Below are 19,552 nucleotides of genomic sequence, written 5' to 3' on the forward strand. Positions count from 1 at the left end.
AAGATGTTCTGTACGTGAGCTCTCTTAGTAGATAGTGGTCCTCACTAGTTTGCTATCATCTTGATTTTCTGAAGGTCAAAATCTCTCAATTGTCTTGCATATGTAGCCTCATCAGCTGCAGAAAGAAGACTAGGCCTCAAATGCCTAAAGCCCTTGGAAAATACAATTTCCAACCTTCTGGAAGTTTCTCCTCTGCCTTTCATTTCACTCGAGAAGAAGCAACTTACTGAGAAAAAGGCTGGAGCAACTCCTTAGGGGCTGGCAAGAGTGTCAATCCTTCCTCCAGCTCAGGAAAACAAGATTTTGATCAAGACAAGACTTTGTTTCAGAGGCTGAGGCTGCAAAGCATAGCAATTTGTGCCCACAAACTCTCTTGTGTTTCTGAATTCCAGTGTAACAGCTGCATGAGATTCATTAAATGAAGAGGGGGTAGAAATGCTCATGGAGTGTTTCAGAGGCCGTAGGCCGTGGAGGTGGTTGTTCAATAGACATCAGAAACAAAGCGACCAAGCTGAACCTATGGAAACCATGGCCTTATTCTTGGAATGGGAGGCTAGGAGTCAGACACTGCAACCTGCTTTCAAGAGCAACTGTGCATTGGAGTAAACGAGGCGCATGTGCGTGCAGTTTCACAGCTTGGGTGGTGGGCCACTGGGCCTCAGGTCGGTCTCTCTTGACTAGGTATGACTACATAAAGTGCAATGTGTCAATCTGATCACATCTCAGCCAATGGAGAAGTTGGAGGTCATACTTCTCTAGCTTTTTTCCAAGACAGTGTTACTTCTGCCTAGTCAAACACCAGGAAAATGGGATTGTGACCAAACAGGAGCCCAATTTTATATTTAGAGATTGTTGACCCAAGCCAGGAACACTCAGGAACAGTCTTAGACTTGGGGATTTGAAGAATTTAATTCTTTTATTTAGGACATGTGATTCTTTTACTGGTAAGAAAAGAATACTTGGCATTTTCTCATAAATCTAGAAATTGGTGGAAAACATTGATCCAAACTGCATTTGTTCTTGATGCAGATATTTCCATGAAAGATGTTTGGACTCATGAAAGCTCAGATGTCTCAAGAAAGCCAGAGAAGGCTGTGTGGGTTAGGGAAGGTCTCTGCTTGTGAGTGGACCCACTCTCTCCCTATCCCCAGGCTCTTGGGCATTTTCCTTTGAGGACAGTGTCCCGCAACGCCTAATTAGATGCTGTCTGTTGGCTTTGGTATCCCATCGCTGTGTTCCTAGTTTGTCTTACAAGGATTGGGTGTACCATGTTAAGACAAAACATTGCAATGTTAAAACACAACATTGTTGTGAAGATCATCTTTGTTTTCAGAATGTATTTTAAGAGCTAGTGGAGCAGAAAATGGCTGGTTTGTTATCAGTAAAGCTCTTCCTTCACCCAGAAACCACAAGAGCCTGACAGTCAAGTCATTCCCACAGGTGCGTGTGTTCCCTATCAGGGATGTGCTGGGCTGCCAGCCTCCCTGACAGGCCCTTTGTGGTGGCGCTGCTCAGTTACCCTAGCATGCCACCATGGGATCAGACTACTGCTGCAGACTGTTACGATGACGTCACCCGGAGGTGGCAGGACTGAGCGTGAAGTGTGATCCTGCTCTCTGACACAGGAACTTGTCATGTCTGAGCAAACTGACCTTTAGTTCTGTACCAGCTAGAGTCAGGAGGCCAGGAATTTCCTTTTGAGCCCCAGGTCAACTTGGATTGTATGAAGTAGAAGTCTAAGTGACACCCAGATTTTGCTATTGACCAAAGAACAGCTTTCTGACCTGGCCCTCATCAGCCTGCTCCCCAGGGGAGGAAGCCTGGTCCCAGCAGGTCTTCTTCGCTCTTCACCACCTTCCCTGAATCTGGTATTCCCACATAGAACGACCTGCTTCTAACTGAGGGGGAGGCTGGCCAGCACTGATTGCATGCTGTGTACTTTAAGCTCGTGATGGAATATTTAAGGGCCAGACATGCCTTCCTCAGATGGAGCGCCGTGGTCTTGAGTTAAAATTTCTGACACTCAAACCTGAATGGCTCTTAGAGATCAATCGCTGTTTCTTGGAGGTGATGGGAAATCCCGTAACATGGAGATCATTGTGGGACACTGGGGAATTTAGAGTCTTATTTGTGCTAACATGACACAACCAAGATAAGATGGAGTGTATGTGGGTGAGATGGCAACAGGCAGAAAGCTAAGGTGCCAGTGATCCGTGAGTAAATTCTATTGTTTCTCGTTGGTAAGGATTTATATTGTATCAGAAAGTGGTAAGGCCACAGGAATTTCATATCATCCCTAATAAATATATACGTACATTGTATACATGTTAATATCTATATATTTGGGTATATGTGTATGTGTGTATATGTAGCATATTTTTAAGAAGCACAAATAGCTGAGTCTAGGGGAGTGCTTGTGAACTGCATTGTGGTAAATCACTGAGGTATTCTTCAGCAGTGAATACAGTTTTTCACATGATTTTATAATGTCTTTTAAAGATAGTATCAGTTGTATTTCTGAGAGTATTTTTAACATCTTTGTTTATTGAACTTGGTAGACATTGTTAGTATTTTCATTTTGAATAAGCCCCCTCAGTCTGCATCACAACTTAAAATATAATCTAAAGCACTTTGGTACTCTATGTGGTCATTATAACTTAATGCCACACTGAATGCTGTGGCATTTCATAAAGTTACTTCCTTTTTTTTTTTTGAGATGGAGTCTCGCTCTGTTGCCCAGGCTGGAGTGCAGTGGCACAATCTCAGCTCACTGCAAGCTCCACCTCCCAGGTTCATGCCATTCTCCTGCCTCAGCCTCCTGAGTAGCTGGGACTACAGGTGTCCGCCACCACGCCTGGCTAATTTTTTGTATTTTTAGTAGAGACGGGGTTTCACAGTGTTAGCCAGGATGGTCTTGATCTCCTGACCTAGTGATCCACCCGCCTCGGCCTCCCAAAGTGCTGGGATTACAGGCGTGAGCCACTGCGCCCAGCCAAAGTTACTTCTTAAATACAAGGATGGCTCTTCGCCGTGATCATGGTTTCCATGTTTGCTTTCGTTCCATCTGGCTTTCAGTTACTCCCGTTTCCCTTTCCCAGTCTTTGTGAGCAGTAACACTTGGTACTGGATAGCGTCATCCGCGATACTGCAAAGGAATGGGCAGACATGGACTCCTGCGCCCTTCTAATGTCCTTGGGAAAGAAGCACACTGACCCCGAAACTGCCAGCACAGAGCCACATCAGCAGCAGGAAAGACACTGAGTGAGCCAGTATGTGCAATGACAGGACGGCTTTACACAAAGATTTTGTTGCACGCCAAGTCAGGGTGTAATGGAGCAAGCCCCCGGGGCAGACCATGCTCACTGCACTCTCTCTGAGCAGCTGAAGTTCTGTCTCTGCGTGTTCATCTTAGAAGGTGGCATGGATGCCAGAGTGCAGCTTCTTCCGCCTGCCCCTAATAAGACAGTGTGAGTCAGGGCTCAGGTCCCCCAGGAAGAGGAAACTGCAATGAACGGGTACTTTATCATTTGTGTGGCATGTACCACACTGCAGCCACCCCTCTGTCACTGCTCCTGTGTAACAGGATTGATGTTGCTATTTTCCCAATCATCCTGTCTACTGAGAAGGCTAGGAAGCCACATGCCTCCTGTAACAACCAGAAGCCAACAAGCGAGTCTCCTCTCTCAACAAGGTAAGACAAATGATGTAAAAATAGGTTAAATTACTTCGAAACTTTAATTACAGATACTTTTCCACGCAACATTTCTGAAACGAAAGCTTTGATTCTCCCCTTTTTTTTTGCATAAAGGCTGGGAAGGTGGTTTAGCCAGACCGTACATCTTTTTGTATATACATATCTACACCTGTGTCTCTTCTTTATTAATAAAAGGTGTCTTGATCACAGTCCGAAACCAACTCTGCATTGGATTCCAGCACATAAAACTCAGAGAGTAAAACAATTTCAAAGGAAGACAGGCTGCAACCACAGGAAAATGACAGGAAAAGTTGCAGCTTGATAGTTGTTTCTTCTAAGTTTAACTCAGAAATATAATAATAATTAAGAGAAAAAAAAAATAAGAGGCCCTAGCTTTCATCCCTGCTACCAAACACGCTCATCCAGAACTCTAGGCTGTCTTAAAGTGCAATTACTGTTGTGAAGTCGCTCAGGCCAGGGATCAGGCTGGACAGAGTTCAAAGCAGAAACTTCAGACACTCCTTGCTGTTCATGACTCAGGGGCTGGGAGGGAGGGAGAGGAGAAAAAGGAGGACAGTTCTCTGGCATTCAAGTGCATCAAAAGAATAAATGTCTTTTCTTTTGGTAAAGAAAATCTGTCAAAAGTAAGGAATCCTGGTTTGGAAAAATATAACTTTCTAAAACTTCTATCTGCGGATGTTCCAATGCAGCAGAGTGACAAGGCAGGCAAGTGCAGCCAGCAGCAGGGGCCAGGTGTGCCTCCCAGGGGCCCGGCCATACAGGCTGCTTCCACTGTCTTCTGCGAGGTCCTCTGCCCTCGGCGAAGAGGAGGCACACTGGACCAAGGGCATCTGGTAGGACGTGGCTCTCTTCTCTGGCCTGTCCGGGCTGGACCCGTCGCTGGGTCTCTGGCCGTTGAATAGCAGATAGCGCCCCCGGGCATCCTGTTCCATTTTGAAGATCTCGTACTCCGTGTGAGGTAGTTTGATGCCCAGGGCCACGCAGCCATTGGTGTGGGTCACATCCTGCTGGATGCCCACCTGCCAGGAGCCCTCGGCCCCGCACTCATTCCCGTTGAAGACGTTGAGCAGTGAGGCTGTGGCCGCATCCATGGGGGTGACCTTCATGTGATTCACTGCAAAGGAGAGAGGAGAGTTCCATGACTCCAGGGAGTAGGCGTGGGATCCAGAAACCCACCCAAAAAACACTGGCCACACACTAACTAGACAAGGCTTTCTTTTCCAAAAACAATCCCACCTACAGACCCACCCATCTGACCGCAGTAGTCATCAAAGCGCTGTCAGGCAGAGAAGAGTTTAACCTGTTGATTTGAGTGGCAGTCACACCGATATGCTGCAGGTGTGGCCACGCAACACAGACCATCTGGTGTAGAAACACTGAGCCCAGAATACAGCTGGGAGTGCCTGCAGGCAAGAAATAAAACTACAGCTCGGAGTGCTCCTAAGGAGTTTTATTTGGTGATGCTGACTCCTTGGGATTGAAAAAAAATATTCAACAAAGGCTGGAATTTTGCTTTTATCAAAAGGTTTTCGGGTTTCTAAAAGTTTTGGTGTCAAACACGTATTCTAGTTGGCATTCTCACACATTCCTATGGGCCCATACATCAGGCATCTAAAATAAGTTAGGCTGCAAGCAAGAAAAATGTGAGTGAATAAATACAAATCCCAGCTTTTGTGGAGAATTGCTTTTGAAGGTCCCTCTAGGGGGCCACTTCCGTGTATAACACGATGAGCTTCGGGGTGGAGTCAAGTAAAGATTGCTTGCTTTCAATTAAGTTTCTCAAAGGGCCTGTATTCCTGAAGCAAACCTTGCTACCCAAAAGGAGGGTTAAAGTCTTCCAGGACTTTCTGGGTTAACAGAAACATTTTATAGTAATGGGACTGAACCCTAGAATGCCATCCTGGAGGAGTCACCTGGGATTGAGGCTATCCCTCTTTATTTGGCATGATAGGGCTGACAACATTTTACAAAGATGCTCAAACTTAAAAAAAAAAAGCAACCTTTAAAAAATAGCAACCACAAGCCCTGCTTTGTTGCTAGCAGCCTGGTGCAGCTCCTTCCTCCTCTCCTCGTTTAGTGATAAAGACACAGCCTGAACCTTCCCACAGATGCTCCCACCTCCAAGCAGGTGACAACCTCTCAATTACATGACAAGCTCAGGGTTGGAAAGGACAGCTCTGAGCACGAGGTGTCACTAACACCTCTTTACTGCTCACTCAAGAAAGCACTGTGGCACGCAAGCAAACGCGGTGTTATTAGAGGGGCAGCATGGAATCCGTCAGAGTCGTGTATAAAGAACACAAAGTGCAGACTTGAGATTTCTTTTTTTGTGTTTTAGAGACAGGGTCTTGCTCTGTTGCCCAGGCTGGAGTACAGTGGCACGATCATATCTCACTGTAGCCTCAACTTCCTGGGCTCAAGCGATCCTCCTAGCTCGGCCTCCAGAACAGCTGGGACTACAGGCACATGCCACCACATCCAGCTAATTTATTTTATTTTTTTATAGAGTTAGGGCCTCACTATGTTGCCCAGGCTGGTTTCAAACTTCTGGCCTCATGAGATCCTCCTGCCTTGGTTTCCCAAAGTGTTGGGATTACAGGCATGAGCCTCTGCACCTGGCCAGAGATTTCATTCCCAGCAACATCCTCCCTGGCTGGCAACTTCCCACACGCAGTGGCGTGGACTCCTCCCGCATTCAGGCCTGCAGGCGGAGGCCGTCCGCCTGATCCATTTTGAGCAGAGAGAAACTCAGAGGGTGTTGGGAAGGACCGAGGCAGAAATGACTCCCCAATTTCTTTCCTAGGAACTCAGGCAGAAAAGAGGTCCTTTCCCTCAGCTCTGCCTCCACAAAAATGTCACGGGGCTGTTTATCGGCTGTGATACTGCGACTCGAGATGGGAATCCTACCTTTGAACACGAACTCGGTGCCTCCCATGACCCTGGAGGAGAGTACGCCGCGGCTGTAGCGGCCCCGGGCGTAGATGGAGAAGGTGGGGTGCTTGCACACTGGGTCTGAGTAGTGGTGGTAGTGGCCCTCCCAGGTGTTGTTGTTGTCATGGAAGATGAAGTGGCGGGTGAGGAAGAGGACTTCGGGGCGCACCTCACAGCGCTGACTCACCCACTCCCCGTGCAGGCCGATGGTCAGGTCCGCCTTCGGGGGCAGGATGGGAGGGTGGTGCTCGTCTGACCGATAGATGATCCGACAGGCGATGCAGGCGTGGTCATGGTTCTGAAGCCAAGAAACAAACACATTCAGAGGCCTCTATCTTCCCAAGGGAGCAGTGCACACATGCTTCCAGCAAATGGGGTCTCACCAGGTACCAGGTCACCATCACTGACAAACTCGACACCAAGAACCAACTGGATTCATGCTCCGGGCACAGACAGAGGTGAGAGTGATGTGTGCCTGTGTACTCACAAGTGCACAAGTGTTTGCCTGACAGTACAGACCTATGCAAACATTTCAGATGTGATGTGGACTCTTTAGAATCCTATGAAGTTTTCAGACCACACGCACTGGACACTTGATTTCAAAAAGAAATGATGGCAGCACCTCACACCCATTAGGATGGCTACTATCAAAAAATGCTATCAAAAAATCACAAGTTGGCAAGGATGTGAAGAAATTGGAACCCTTAAACACAGCTGATGAGAATACAGAATGGTCCAGCCACTATGGAAAACAGTAACATGGTTCCTCAAAAAACAAAACAAAACAAAACACAACAAAACAGAATTACCATATGATCCAGCAATCTCACTTCTGGGTATGTACCCAAAAGAGTTGAAAGCAGACCCATGTTCTCATGGGTTATTTACAATAACCAAAAGGAAGAAGCAACCCAAGTGTCCACTGACAGATGAATGGATCAACAAAATGCAGTCTATCCATACAACGAAATACTCTTCAGCCTTAGAAAGGCAGGAAGTTCTGACACCCACTACAATAGGGATGAACCTTGGGGACATCGCGGTAAGTGAAATAAGCCAGACACAAAAGGACACTGTATGATGTCACTTATATGAGGTTCCTAGAGTGATCAAATACATAGAGACAGAAAGTGGAATGGTGGTTGCAGGGGCTGGAAGTCGGGGGACAAGGAGTGGTTTAATGGGACTAGAGGTTCAGTCTGGGAAGATGAAAAAGTGGATGGTGGTGATGGTTGTATAATAACATGAATGCGCTCAGTGCCACAGAACTGTACACTTAAAACTGGTTAAACGATACATTTTACATTATGTGTATTTTACCACAATTAAAATTTATTTTAATAAAAAAAGTTAGGAGACACAAAGGAAAAAAAAAAGGCCAGCACTCCACTGGCTGTGGATGAAATGGAGTTGTGTAGGAAAGGCAAGGTCGTTTAAAAGAGGGAATGGAGGAGGCAGCCTGCAGGGAGAGCTGGAGGCCGCAGAGCAGCAAGCACACATGCACACTGCCCTCTGTCCCGGTCTGCCCGCCTCCAGGTTCAGAAGGTTTCTGCGTTCCTCATCTGCTTCCTGCTTTCTCAGCTTTAAGCAAGACAGCCACAGCTCTGACCTTCCAGAAGACCCTCTCTTGCCTAGTCTATTTTATAACACGAACACAGCAGGGAACAAGGGCTGTCTAGGTTTGTGGCACAGAAAGTCCTCTCTGGTGAGGGATGCACACGTCAGAGATGCTGGAAGTCAGGGCACAGGGTGCTTGAACACAGTGCCAGTGCCTCGCTGTCTGACCAAGGTCTTCAGACACCTCTGAGTCCGGGCTGCCTCCTCCTGCACCTGGGTCATCCCTCCGCTATTCTCCTCCCACCCAGGGGGTGAAAAGCTGGTAGGCTAGCAGAACACTGACCACTAGCAGCACGTGCCGATTGGATCAGGCTGTGGTGGGGAGGTAGAAGTTGGTAGCTCAGTGTTCTGGGGACAGCTGGGCCACCCCAGCCCTGCGCTCCCATGCCCTCAGTTCATGGCCTCACATCTGTCCTGCGGCCAAGGCTGAGGGGCGCCCACTGACTGGGCAGGCACACACTTGTCCTCTAGCAGTTCTCTAAAGTTGGAGATCTCAATCACCAGGGTCTTTGGGTTTACAGCCCTCACTCAACATGTGATTTCGTTGTGGTCGCTGTTTGGTTTCCCAGAGAGGGGAGGAGGAGCCATGGGCTTCCCAGCTGCTGCTCGCTAACTTGCGCTGCTGCTGTGTGCATTAGATGGGCATAGAGTTGCACTTCATGCGAGAGAATGTTTCCTTTGCTAACGTGGTCTGTGGCTTGTAGACAATTGGATCAAATAGCTCCAGCACTGAGATGAAGGCCAAGTCCTGGGCGTCCCCAGGCTCTACGTGCATTTTTTGGCCTGCGGTTTCCTACAGAGGGCTTAGGGGCACACGGAGAAATTGCCTGCAACCTGTGCTCAGCAGTGAGCTGCCCTCTGCATGCTACAGGAGAAATGGAGACGAGCTCCTGCATGAGGCCCATTAGGCCAGTGCTTAATTACGTCACGGAAAGATGTCTCCGGCCAGTTCCTGGGGGCCGAGGCCAGCCCTGGCCGCTTCACAGCTGGTGATTTTGGGCAAGTTATTCATTTCTCTCCATTTCAACTTCCTCATTTATACAATGGTGATCATTATACTTACTTGCATAACTGCTGCAAGAAATGAACAGCAGATTAAGGTGGTTCCCACTCAGTGCACCCACTTGGTGTGAACATTAAATAAAGGCCTATCTGCCACCCTATGTGCCACTATCTTTCAAATGCACCTTAAGGTGAAGAAAATACAAACTGAGTTAAAAGAAAGCATCACTGAGTACAGTAGCTTTGCCTTTATGTCTCCTTGGTCAACTACTATGGGGTAAAGGTTCCAGAGTTTTCACCTCAACAAGAGTTCTGATATTCAAAACACAGGGTGGAAAGTTAATACGACATAGTGTGCCCAGCCCAGGGCTCCTGCATAAGTGCTGGAACAGTCGCCATTGAAATCAGGCCTGTGGTCCTGGTGTGGGGACCAGTGACACCCCCTCTGACACTGGCTGGGAACCTGGATTCAAATCACGAAAACTTCACAGCCAGGAAGGTGGTGTTCTCCTGTGATGGATGTTATCAGACACAGGCTGTGCAGGAGCCGGCCCCTGGCTCAGCTCCACCTACAGGTGAGCTCAGCACATGCTGAAATAAGAGACGCCACATGGAGCACTCGTACCATCAGGGTAAGAAGAAGCGTGGAGTCAGATCTTCCCCAGTCAGCCAGGAGGAGCTGCGCACTCCTACCATTTGCAGCTCATCGCTGGTAGTGGCTACCCTCTCCGCCTGGGCAGGTCCCCAAAGCCTAGCTGGCAGCCCCGCTTCCCCAACCCCAACCTTCACCTCCCCTCTGCGCCATTCCCCACAACTTGGTTTGCCACCTGTAATTTGGGAATTTAAAAACATCAGTTGCGACTCCTTCATTTCTGGTCATCCTAAGGAGGTGAGAGTCTCAATTCCTGAAGATTTAATTCCTCAAATACCAGGATCAATTCAGGAAGAGCTCAGAGAGCTTCTAAGTTGGGGGTGGGAGAGAGAAAGGAAATAAGGGATGTTAGTTCTTGCAAGAGATGCTTCTGGGACGACGTTGAGGAGCAACTGCTGTTTGGCTCAGACAAGGAAAAGGCTCGGGGGAGGGGAGAGGGCACTGTTGTCACCCGGGCTGTTCCAGAATGAGTGTTTTCGGAGGTGCTTTCCTTTAGGAATAATGAGGCCGGGGTCCTGAGCTCCGAGATGAGGACCCAGTGGGACTTGGTCACTTCAGGAGAATGATGGTTCTGGCTGAAGTGTTGCTGTTCCGTAGCAGAGAAAAGCAGGCCAGGCACGGTTTTTGTGTTTTTGTTTGTTTGTTTGTTTTGTGGGGGGCACAGGTGCAGGGAGGCTTGTTTTCCATCAGGCGGGCCTGAGAATTTAGGGAGGGTGCAGGGAGTGGGAGAAACCTGGCTCTTGGGTATTGGTCTTGCCAAATCCCTAAACTAGATGCTTTTTTAAAAATTATTGTGTTAAAAAAAAAACCTAACATAGAATTTGCTATCTTAGCCATTTTAAAGTATATTCACACTGTTGTGCAGCTACCCCTGGAACCTCTTCATCTTCCCCAGCTGAAAATCTGCACCCACTAAACACTAATGCCTCATTCTCTCTCCCACCCCTGGAAACCTCCATTCTCCTTTCTGTGTCTGTGGATTTGACTATTCTAGGTGCCTCATCTGAGGGGAACTATCACTATTTGTCTTTTTGTATCTGGCCTGTTTCACTTAGTATAAGCTCCTCAAGTTTTATCGATGTTGTAAAATGTGTCAGAATTTCCATCCTTTTAAGGCTGATATTCATTGTATGAATATTCCACATTTTGTTGATTTATTCATCTGTCGATGGACATTTAGGTTGCTTCCACCTCTTGGCTACTGTGATTGATGCTGCTAGGACCATGTTTGTTCAAGTCCTTGCTTTTAATTCTTTTGGGTATGTACCCAGAAGGAGAATAGGTGGATCAATTTGGTAATTCTATGTTTAATTTTTTGGGGGAACCACTGTACCATTTTCTGGAGTGGCTCAATCATTTTACATTTCCATCAGCAATGTATAAAGTTCCAATTTCTCCACATCCTTCCCAACACTGGATATTTTCTAGTTTTGATTGTTTTGTATTTTGTAATAGCCATCCTAATGGGTGAGTTGATATCTCATTGTGGTTTTAATTTACATTTTTCTTTGCCAATTTTTTTTATTTTTTATTTTTTTTGGTTGTTGACTAGTTACCTTTTTTTTTTCTTTTTTTGAAACAGGGTCTCACTGTTAGAGGTGGGAAAGAGAAAGTCTGGGGGTTGCCCACGCTGGAGTGCAGTGATGTGATCTCAGATCACTGCAACCTCCACCTCCCAGGCTCAAGCAATCCTCCCACCTCAGCTTCCCAAGTAGCTGGGACTACAGGTGTGCACCACCATGACTGGATAATTTTTTTTTTGTATTTTTTGCAGAGACGGGGTTTCACCAAGTTGCCCAGGCTGGTCTCAAACTTCTGAGCTCAGGGCAATCTGCCTGCCTCAGGCTCCCCAAGTGCTGGGACAACTCTTTAGCAGTCATGAAGACGCCAAAGTTATCATAACAAGCAGAGTTGTTTCTGGCCTCTGTGGATACTGTCAACGAGGGGACAATTTTAGCTACCATTGAATAAGGAGACACCTCTGTATTGTAACAAATTTTAAAAATATCATTTATGCTAATTCTCATAATCTTTGGCCTGAATAAAAATTAGAGACCTACAGGCACAACTACAGAGAAGCAGAAATTAAAGCCTGTATATTGTATTCGTTCTAAAGTTTCTCTTTTCTAAGATGTTTTTCGGAAACAGTATTCTTCCAAGATGGATACATGGAAAGAGAATTACATATGCAGTTTTTAAACATGATGAGTGATTGGTATTGTGGAGTATCATTTGCTCTGTAAAATTATTCCCTCTTTTTTGGGGATCCATGTTCCAAGACATGACTCTCATTTGAGAAGTGTCCTCTCCCAGGCTCACCAACTTGGCTTCCACGGCATCCCCTTTCCCCGAATCTTAGAAAGGGCTATTTAAAGCCAGAGCTTCTGTACCCAGAAGATTTGAAGGTTAAAGCAGAGGAACCAGAAAGTGTTTCCTTGTTGCTATTCTTTACACACACTATAAAAAGCTTTCATCAGAAAGGGGAAGGGAGAAAAAAGATCCTATGCAAATAATCTCTGGAAAAAAAATTAAACTTATTCTAAAAATGAGAAAGAAACTTATACTTTATAAATGAGCAATGTTTTAGGCAAAGAGTGGCGTTCTGCCTACTCTGCTCTCTGATTCCTGCTTAGCTCTGGGTAACAAGTTAAATAACTACAGCTTGCATTTACAGGATATTCGAGTCTCGGAGGCTCAAGTACAGCATCTCCTTAGACTTTACAACCTCCCAGGAGACCATGGGTACATTTTACAGACGAGGCAACTAAGGCATCTGGAGAGAAAAAGTCAGATGACTTTACAAACCCAAAGTGGGGCCAGGATGGTAATTTGGTCTTAGTACTTGCTGAGTGCTGCCTCCCGGCCAGAGCTGCCTCACAGGCTGCAGAGAACAGACGTTTCCCCAGCAAGGACTCCAGCCCAGGAAAAGGTCTTGTCCGGCTGATGACTGATGGGGATTCTCCAGGCTTTCTCTGTTCCCTGCCAATATTTATTTCTGGAAAGGTGGTTCGTCAACAACATTTGCTGACAGTATCTGCTTGTTTTCACCATCTTCCCGGAATGGAAGAAATTACTTGATGTGATCTTGTGAACAGATCAACTAAGGAGGTAGGCTGCATGAAACACAAGTCTTCAAAAGCAGTGTTCCTTGAGCTAAAAGTTTTGTTCAAGAAGGGGGAAAAATGGGAGTAGATGATGGAAACTTCCTTTCCTAGGGTTTTGTTCCCTAGGATAAAAAACACACAAATGTTTCTCACAAAGAAAACTGCAGTGGCCAATGGCCCACATTGAAAGCTTTCTTTGTAACTGCGATGTGCCGAGTATTTGATTAAATTTCTGCTGTAGATAACCCTGCAGGTACATCCTTCTCAGGTCTTCTGTATTACGAGTCCTTTGAGGCCAAGACCAAGTATTCTCTCTTTGTCATATTTCCCATGACATCCAGGAGAGAGTTGCACAGGGTTCTCGGCTAACAGGAAAATGGAGAGAAAGCTGGCACTGGACATGTAAAGAGTTAAATGGAGTAGCTAGCATTCATCACAAATGATGGGCACCCTCCAACTCGGGGTGCTTTTCGTATCTGGGATTCTAGGAGCTTGTGAATTTGGGCTCATTTTGATCACCTGAAGGGAGCATGATGATGCCACTTTCAGAAGGAAGTGGGTGAAGAGCTGTAGCTTTAGGTACAGATTGCCCAGGCAGGCTTGCTGTCTATCCAACACACTGAATGTTTGTGTCCCCTCAAAATCCATGTTAAAATCCTTACCACGAATGTGAGGAAATTAGGAGGTGGGGCCTGTGGGGGGTGACTAGGTCATGACGGTGCAGCCCTTAAGAAGGGGATTAGTGCCCTCATAAAAGAGGCCTGAGAGTTCTCCAGCTGTCTTGCTGCCACATGAGGATACAGAGGGAGGTCAGCAGTCTGCAACCTGGGAGAGAGCCCTGACCAGGATTCCAGCCTCCCACCATGCTGGTGCCTTGATCTTGGCCCTCCAACATCCAGAACTGTGAGAAGTGAGTGGCTATCCCCAGTGCATGCTGCTTTGCTATGGCAGCCTGGATGGACTGAGGCACCTGCTGCCCAGCACCCGCTCTCCGCAGGTGAGGGCAGCCCCTCAGTGTACAGACCCCGTGCAGCTGCGTCATCCCTGCCAGGATGCAGGCACCTCTGTGGTGCCAGGGGGACTCAGAGAGCCTCAGGGAGGCTGCACAGCCACCCCGGGCCTGTTACCACTGTCCAGGAAGAGGCCTGGGCCAGGGGGACGAGGGAGAAAAGGAGAAACCAGGCTGCTAATTCCTGAGTCTGTAGTTGGCTACGAAGCAGAGGGGAGCGAAACTCAGCCAAACACTTCTGCGCCCTGGAGTTCAGCAGGGGCAGCTGATAGGTCCTTAAGAGCAACATTAGCCTTCTGGAAATGGGCTTCCGAGGCAGCTTAGAATCTGAGAAGTGAGCTCACAAAGGTCTTTTCTGTTTTAGTTAACATTAGAATAATAAGAAAGACCATTTTGCCTCTACCTTTCCTATACATTCACATGATCACTGTGAATGTATAGGAAAAAGCTGGAGAAAAAGCTGGAGAAAAAGGACCCTAAGAAGATGGTTCTTTAAGAGAAAAAGACTTTAAGAATGGTTTCAGAAAAGAATTTTTATTTATTTTTACTTGTTTCTTTCTTCCACTCCTATGCATTTTGATTCATTTAAATAATTAAAGTAGACTTATTAAATCTGCTGTAAATCCACTGGGCACTCCTGGCTGGCCCATCCTCTTCCTTTCTCCCCTGGGGCTCAGCGAACACTCCCTGGAGTAGGGACCTCATGAGTACTTTTTAAATGGCCAATTTCCTGCTTTTGCAGGCTTTCCTCATGTCCTCTGAGCTTTCTTGCCTTTTAAGGGATAAAATGTTTACCACTTACATTGTCCCTGACAACAAATATTTCCTGGTCCCCTAACTCCTTAAATAAAGCAACCTTGCATGCCTGTTTATCCGCTGAAATACTCTGGAGTCAAGAAATATAATGAGCTGTTTCTGCAATAAAAGTGTGTATCAGCAGCCTTGTAGCCCAGCAATTGTGACACTGCACACCTCGGCCCAGATAAAATGTCCACAAAAGCAACCCCTTCAGGGTCAAGACCCCCTCAACCTATCCCAATTGCCAGCTCTGTTTTTTCATAGAATTGTGCAACATTTGCTGCCTTATAGGAAACACCTGGCTCCAGGGAGCAGTCACAGTTTTCTTCTAGGGTTCTCCTTCCTGTAAGACTAGTTCTTGAAACTGTCTTAGGTCATGACTTCTTGAACTTCTGGTCGTCTACCACCTCCTCCATCTCCCATCACCTCTGCAAATCCACACTAGCAGAAAGAAAAGTGGCACGGAATTCTTCCACAAGCACCTGGCTCTTTCTATACCCCAGAGACGCGGTCGCCCACCCATCCAGGAGCCACACCAAGCACATGCTCAGGAGACGTCCCTCCATGCTGGCTCCTGCAGCTGGGCTGAAAAGTCCAGGCCCCAAGGCCACCTGACTCAACACCCCCATGGTGTCACTGATATCAGGAAGCTGCACAGGTCACACATCCTCTAAAAAGCCTCTGAGAGGTAAGCTACCTCAAAAACATATGCTGGCTCACAGCCTAGCGGCTCCTAAAGAATTTGAGAGAGAAAGCGCAGCATGCTCTTTTCCTGCAGTGCTCAGGTACTCCCAAAGCCCGGTGCTTTTCTCCCTCCCGTGTGTAGCTCCCCTGCTGTACGTGTGCTGGGATCGAGTATTTCAGATGCGCAGCCTGGGAAAGGCTGTCTGGTTTTCAGACAGCCCCTTTGATTTACGATCCTGTGGTTAAATCAGTGCAGGATTTTGGAGAAAGACCAATTCCATTTGCTTACGAGTCTGATCCTGAGGCTCTGGCATCTCTAACGACCTTGGCAATCATTTGCTTTTAATTACCATTTGATTCCATCCCTGAAAGAATGAGCCTGGCTTCTACCCCTCCAACTGCATAGTTCTGAAGAATCTCGGCAGAGGATTATGGCTGCTCTGATGCTAAACTTGATTCAGGCAAAGCGTCTTCTTTCAGGGTTACTTTAGGCTGTCTTGACTTTTTTATAATGAAGAGTACCAATTCCATCCTGAATGAACCCTCCCAGCACACCTGAATCTCTTCAAACATCACTTATTTGCTAAAGGACTCCGGACCTCACAGCAAAGCTGTATAAAGCTTAGAAAAACAAGTTGACTTAAAGTTTCTATTTTTACACGGTGTCCTGTTTCTAGAGGGGCTGAGGCTCGTGGTTTGAAACTCAATTTAGCATTTAAACTAATTTTCAGCTTGGTCTCTATGGACCAGCAATTAGGGAAGGAGAAGAGTTCAAAGGAGGAGGTTCCAGCCTCTCCTGGGCAGGCGTGTACGGTCTTTGAAGACCTTCTCCCAGCCTTTCTTCCTGTCTCCGCTGGCGGCCACAGACAGCTCGGACAACCTGCTGTGGCTGGGCCCGCGTGGGCACACAGTGCCCAGTCTTTCTGGTGCCTGGGTCTGGAAAGACACCAATGGCTGAGTCCATTTTGTTCCTTCTCAGAGCTGTCCTGGGGAAGGATCTGAAAACTTCCTGAAGACTCCGCTGCACACTGCAGGCCAAGAGGTACAAGGAGAGAGACAAGAGAATAATGGACCCTTTCAGCTCCCAGAGCCACTCGGCCTTCCACTGACCCCCCCCGCCAGCCATCTTGCGAGGCAGCCGGGCTGGCTCAGGAAGCCTGGGTCCTCCTCCCAGCTGGGCTGCCACCTGCATCTGTGGCCACAGCATTCCTCTGGGTCTGGGAGTGTTTGCTGGCTTTTTTTTTTTTTTTAATCTAAATTTTCTGTGATGACTGTGCTTAGGTAATAGAAGATCACAGCACAAAATGCAACAGGTACCAAAAGTGAAGTCTCTGTCCGACCATCCCAGATAGACAGCTCTGTCACTTCCTCTGAGGCAGTCATTAACTTCCTCCATAAATATCTGATTCCTTTGCAAAGAGTCCCTCTTCTTCTCCTTTCATTATTAGTTTTATGCACATGGTATCATATTATTCATGCTATTTTGTAACTTCCTTTTTTCCTACTTAACAATATGTCTCGTGTAGTATCTAAGGTCCTAAAGCTCTTTCCACCTTAATTTTCTGTCATCAAGGAATCAGGCCTGGGATTTAAAGAGTCTACTTCTTAAGAATCTGGGTAAATGTTCCCACAACTGCCTTAGCAGAGCAGGGAGGAGAAAATGGGAGGAAGTGTTTTATGGCTAGGCATCATGAAACACTTTGATGTTCCCTGGTCAGTCGACATTGTCATTTTCATTCCTCTCTGAGCCATTGGCCCAGAAGGGCGACTTACTCTAGGTTAAGAGAGATGGAGCTTTGCATTCAGGCCCTATCCTGATGCCCACAGGATTCTGCACATCAACCCTATTGATTCTTATATTTTTGCCATTTTACAGAAAAGGAAAACGAAGTCTCCAGTAGGTCAGATAACTACCAATGCCACACGGCTGATGACAGCAGAACTGGCTTCCAGGATTGGTTACTGTTTCTGAAGTCCACATACTTGCCAATTTGTCCAAAAGGTGTTAAATTCTAAAAAGGTCAGCTTTACAATTGCTGTCTTTAATTGCCATGCCAATATTTAATCATTTTCACTTGCAGGGCATTTTCCCTCCAGGAGCCACAGACAGGTCTGCTGAGGGACACTGACGGGAATGAAGTGTCTGCTCCTGGAGTACCCCTGGGCGCCAGCCTTAACAATGCTGACTGGGCTTTCAGACTCCATCTGTGGAGCCATACCCAGGAGTGCAACGGGGTAGAGAGGCAGGTAAGAAAATAAACGTGGTGATGGTTAATTTTTCCCCCAGTACTAAAAAGAGCAAAAGAGATCAGAGCCCATGCAGGCGCACGAAGGTGAGGAAAAGGAACCAGAACTTGAGTGGGTGCAAAGGACTAGTCCAAGGTCAGGTTCGGAGCCCACAGCCCGGCCCACGCCGGCCCAGCAAGTTCCCTGGCCGCACCTGCCTCCTCACTCAGACCTCGCACTCAAGGCTCCCGTGCTTTTTGGTGTTTTGAAGCTCCTTGGTGTCTCTGCTAGAGGGTGGGCAGGCTCTTCCTATTCAGCAGACCTTCACAAAGGCCCCGAGGGAATGGCGGGTTGTGGGGATGCTCCTGGCTAACCCCAGGTTTCTGGATTATCTGTGGGCCATTTTTATTCATGACATTCACACTTTCCTCCCGTTACCTGAGATCATTTGAAAGATGGAGGCCGGGGGGACGGTGGCTTATGTCTGTAATCCCAGCACTTTGGGAGGCCAAGGAAGGCAGATCACTTGAGGTCAGGAGTTGGAGACCATCCTGGCCAACATGGTGAAACCCTGTCTCCACTAAAAATACAAAAATTAGCCGGGCATGGTGGTGGGCGCCTGTAGTTCCAGCTACTTGGAGGCTGAGGCAGGAGAATCGCTTGAACCCAGGAGGCGGAGCTTGCAGTGAGCCAAGATGGTGCCACTGCACTCCAGCCTGGGCGACAAGAGCAAAACTCCGTCAAAAAAAAAAAAAAAAAAAAAATCCCAGAAACGTGGCTAGACTATACTCAGAGTGAGCCAAAGGTAGGTATGAAGCCCCTTCTGCTACTATCTCCAACCAAGTGGACCTGGCCAGTATAAAACAAGAGAAATGCTATGCAGCTATGGTGTCCAGTGCCGCCTTTGGGCAGTGCTGCCAACCAGAAAGGTCCCAAAGTATAATTCGAAGCCCGTTATTCCTACCCATTTTCCCAAGACACCCACTCAAGCCTGACCCAGAAAGCACACCTCAGTCCAGGTATCACCCTATGAGCCGATTCTCCTTCTGATACCTGCCCTGGGGAATCAACATGTTGAAGGGCAGAGTTTTGGTCTCCTTTCCCTGTGTCCCATTCTAGGAAAACCTCTGAGACCCCCTGACAGCAGCATCAGAGGCTGCCCTCCCTCTCTGCCCTAACTCATGTTGGCCTCTTCAGTGCATTTGAAACTTACAAGGCAGAATGAAATGAGCCCGGCTCCTGATCTGTGTTGGAACAAACCCCCAAGGGCATCCTGAGCCAGCAGGAATGCTGGGCCTGGGCACATGGGCTGAGCACAGGGCTTCATCTCACATGCGGGGACACAGCCATGAAAAGATTCATCCAGAGGAAGCAGCCTCTACCAAGTGGGCTTTCTCAGCAGCTATTTCATACTTATAATAAGAGCCACTTGCATTGCACAAGCTCACAATAACATAGATTTAAAAAAGATAACACGGAGCAGTCTTTGGCAGAGGAAGTGCCCTGTGATACCTCTATTGGTTATGAGTAGTCTTGGAGGACTAATAAGAAAAAAGATTTTTAAAAAATGAAGAAATCACCAAACAAAAGTTAAGCAGGGCTCCACAGTTACAGAGCCACTGTGCTTGAGAGGGTTCCACGAAGTCAATGGGGATGGCTGGGGAGATACTCCACAGAGACCTGCCCACCGCCCACCTGCAGCAGGCCCGGGTCTGCACGTTCACACTGCGCACTGGGCAGAAGCCCACTCCCCTCCTGCCTGGGACTTCACAGGCTCTGCGGGGAGATGGTGGAGGCGATCGAGTTACACATGC

At 47.4% G+C, this 19,552-nt stretch overlaps 1 protein-coding gene across 1 annotated transcript in view; it reads right to left on the reverse strand.

The window, feature by feature from the left end:
- Window positions 1–3,759: 3,759 nt before the first annotated feature.
- Window positions 3,760–19,552, reverse strand: part of APCDD1 (APC down-regulated 1) — a 33,802-nt gene continuing 18,009 nt past the window's right edge. The window contains exons 4-5 of the mRNA XM_024236025.3: window positions 6,623–6,944; window positions 3,760–4,829 (exon numbers count right to left, since the gene is read on the reverse strand). Coding sequence (XP_024091793.1) covers window positions 4,381–4,829; window positions 6,623–6,944 — 771 coding nt within the window. The 3' untranslated portion in view covers window positions 3,760–4,380. The remainder of the gene's footprint in view (window positions 4,830–6,622; window positions 6,945–19,552) is intronic.

This window comes from Pongo abelii, chromosome 17 (genome assembly GCF_028885655.2).
Source record: "Pongo abelii isolate AG06213 chromosome 17, NHGRI_mPonAbe1-v2.0_pri, whole genome shotgun sequence".
Taxonomy (NCBI): Eukaryota; Metazoa; Chordata; class Mammalia; order Primates; family Hominidae; genus Pongo; species Pongo abelii.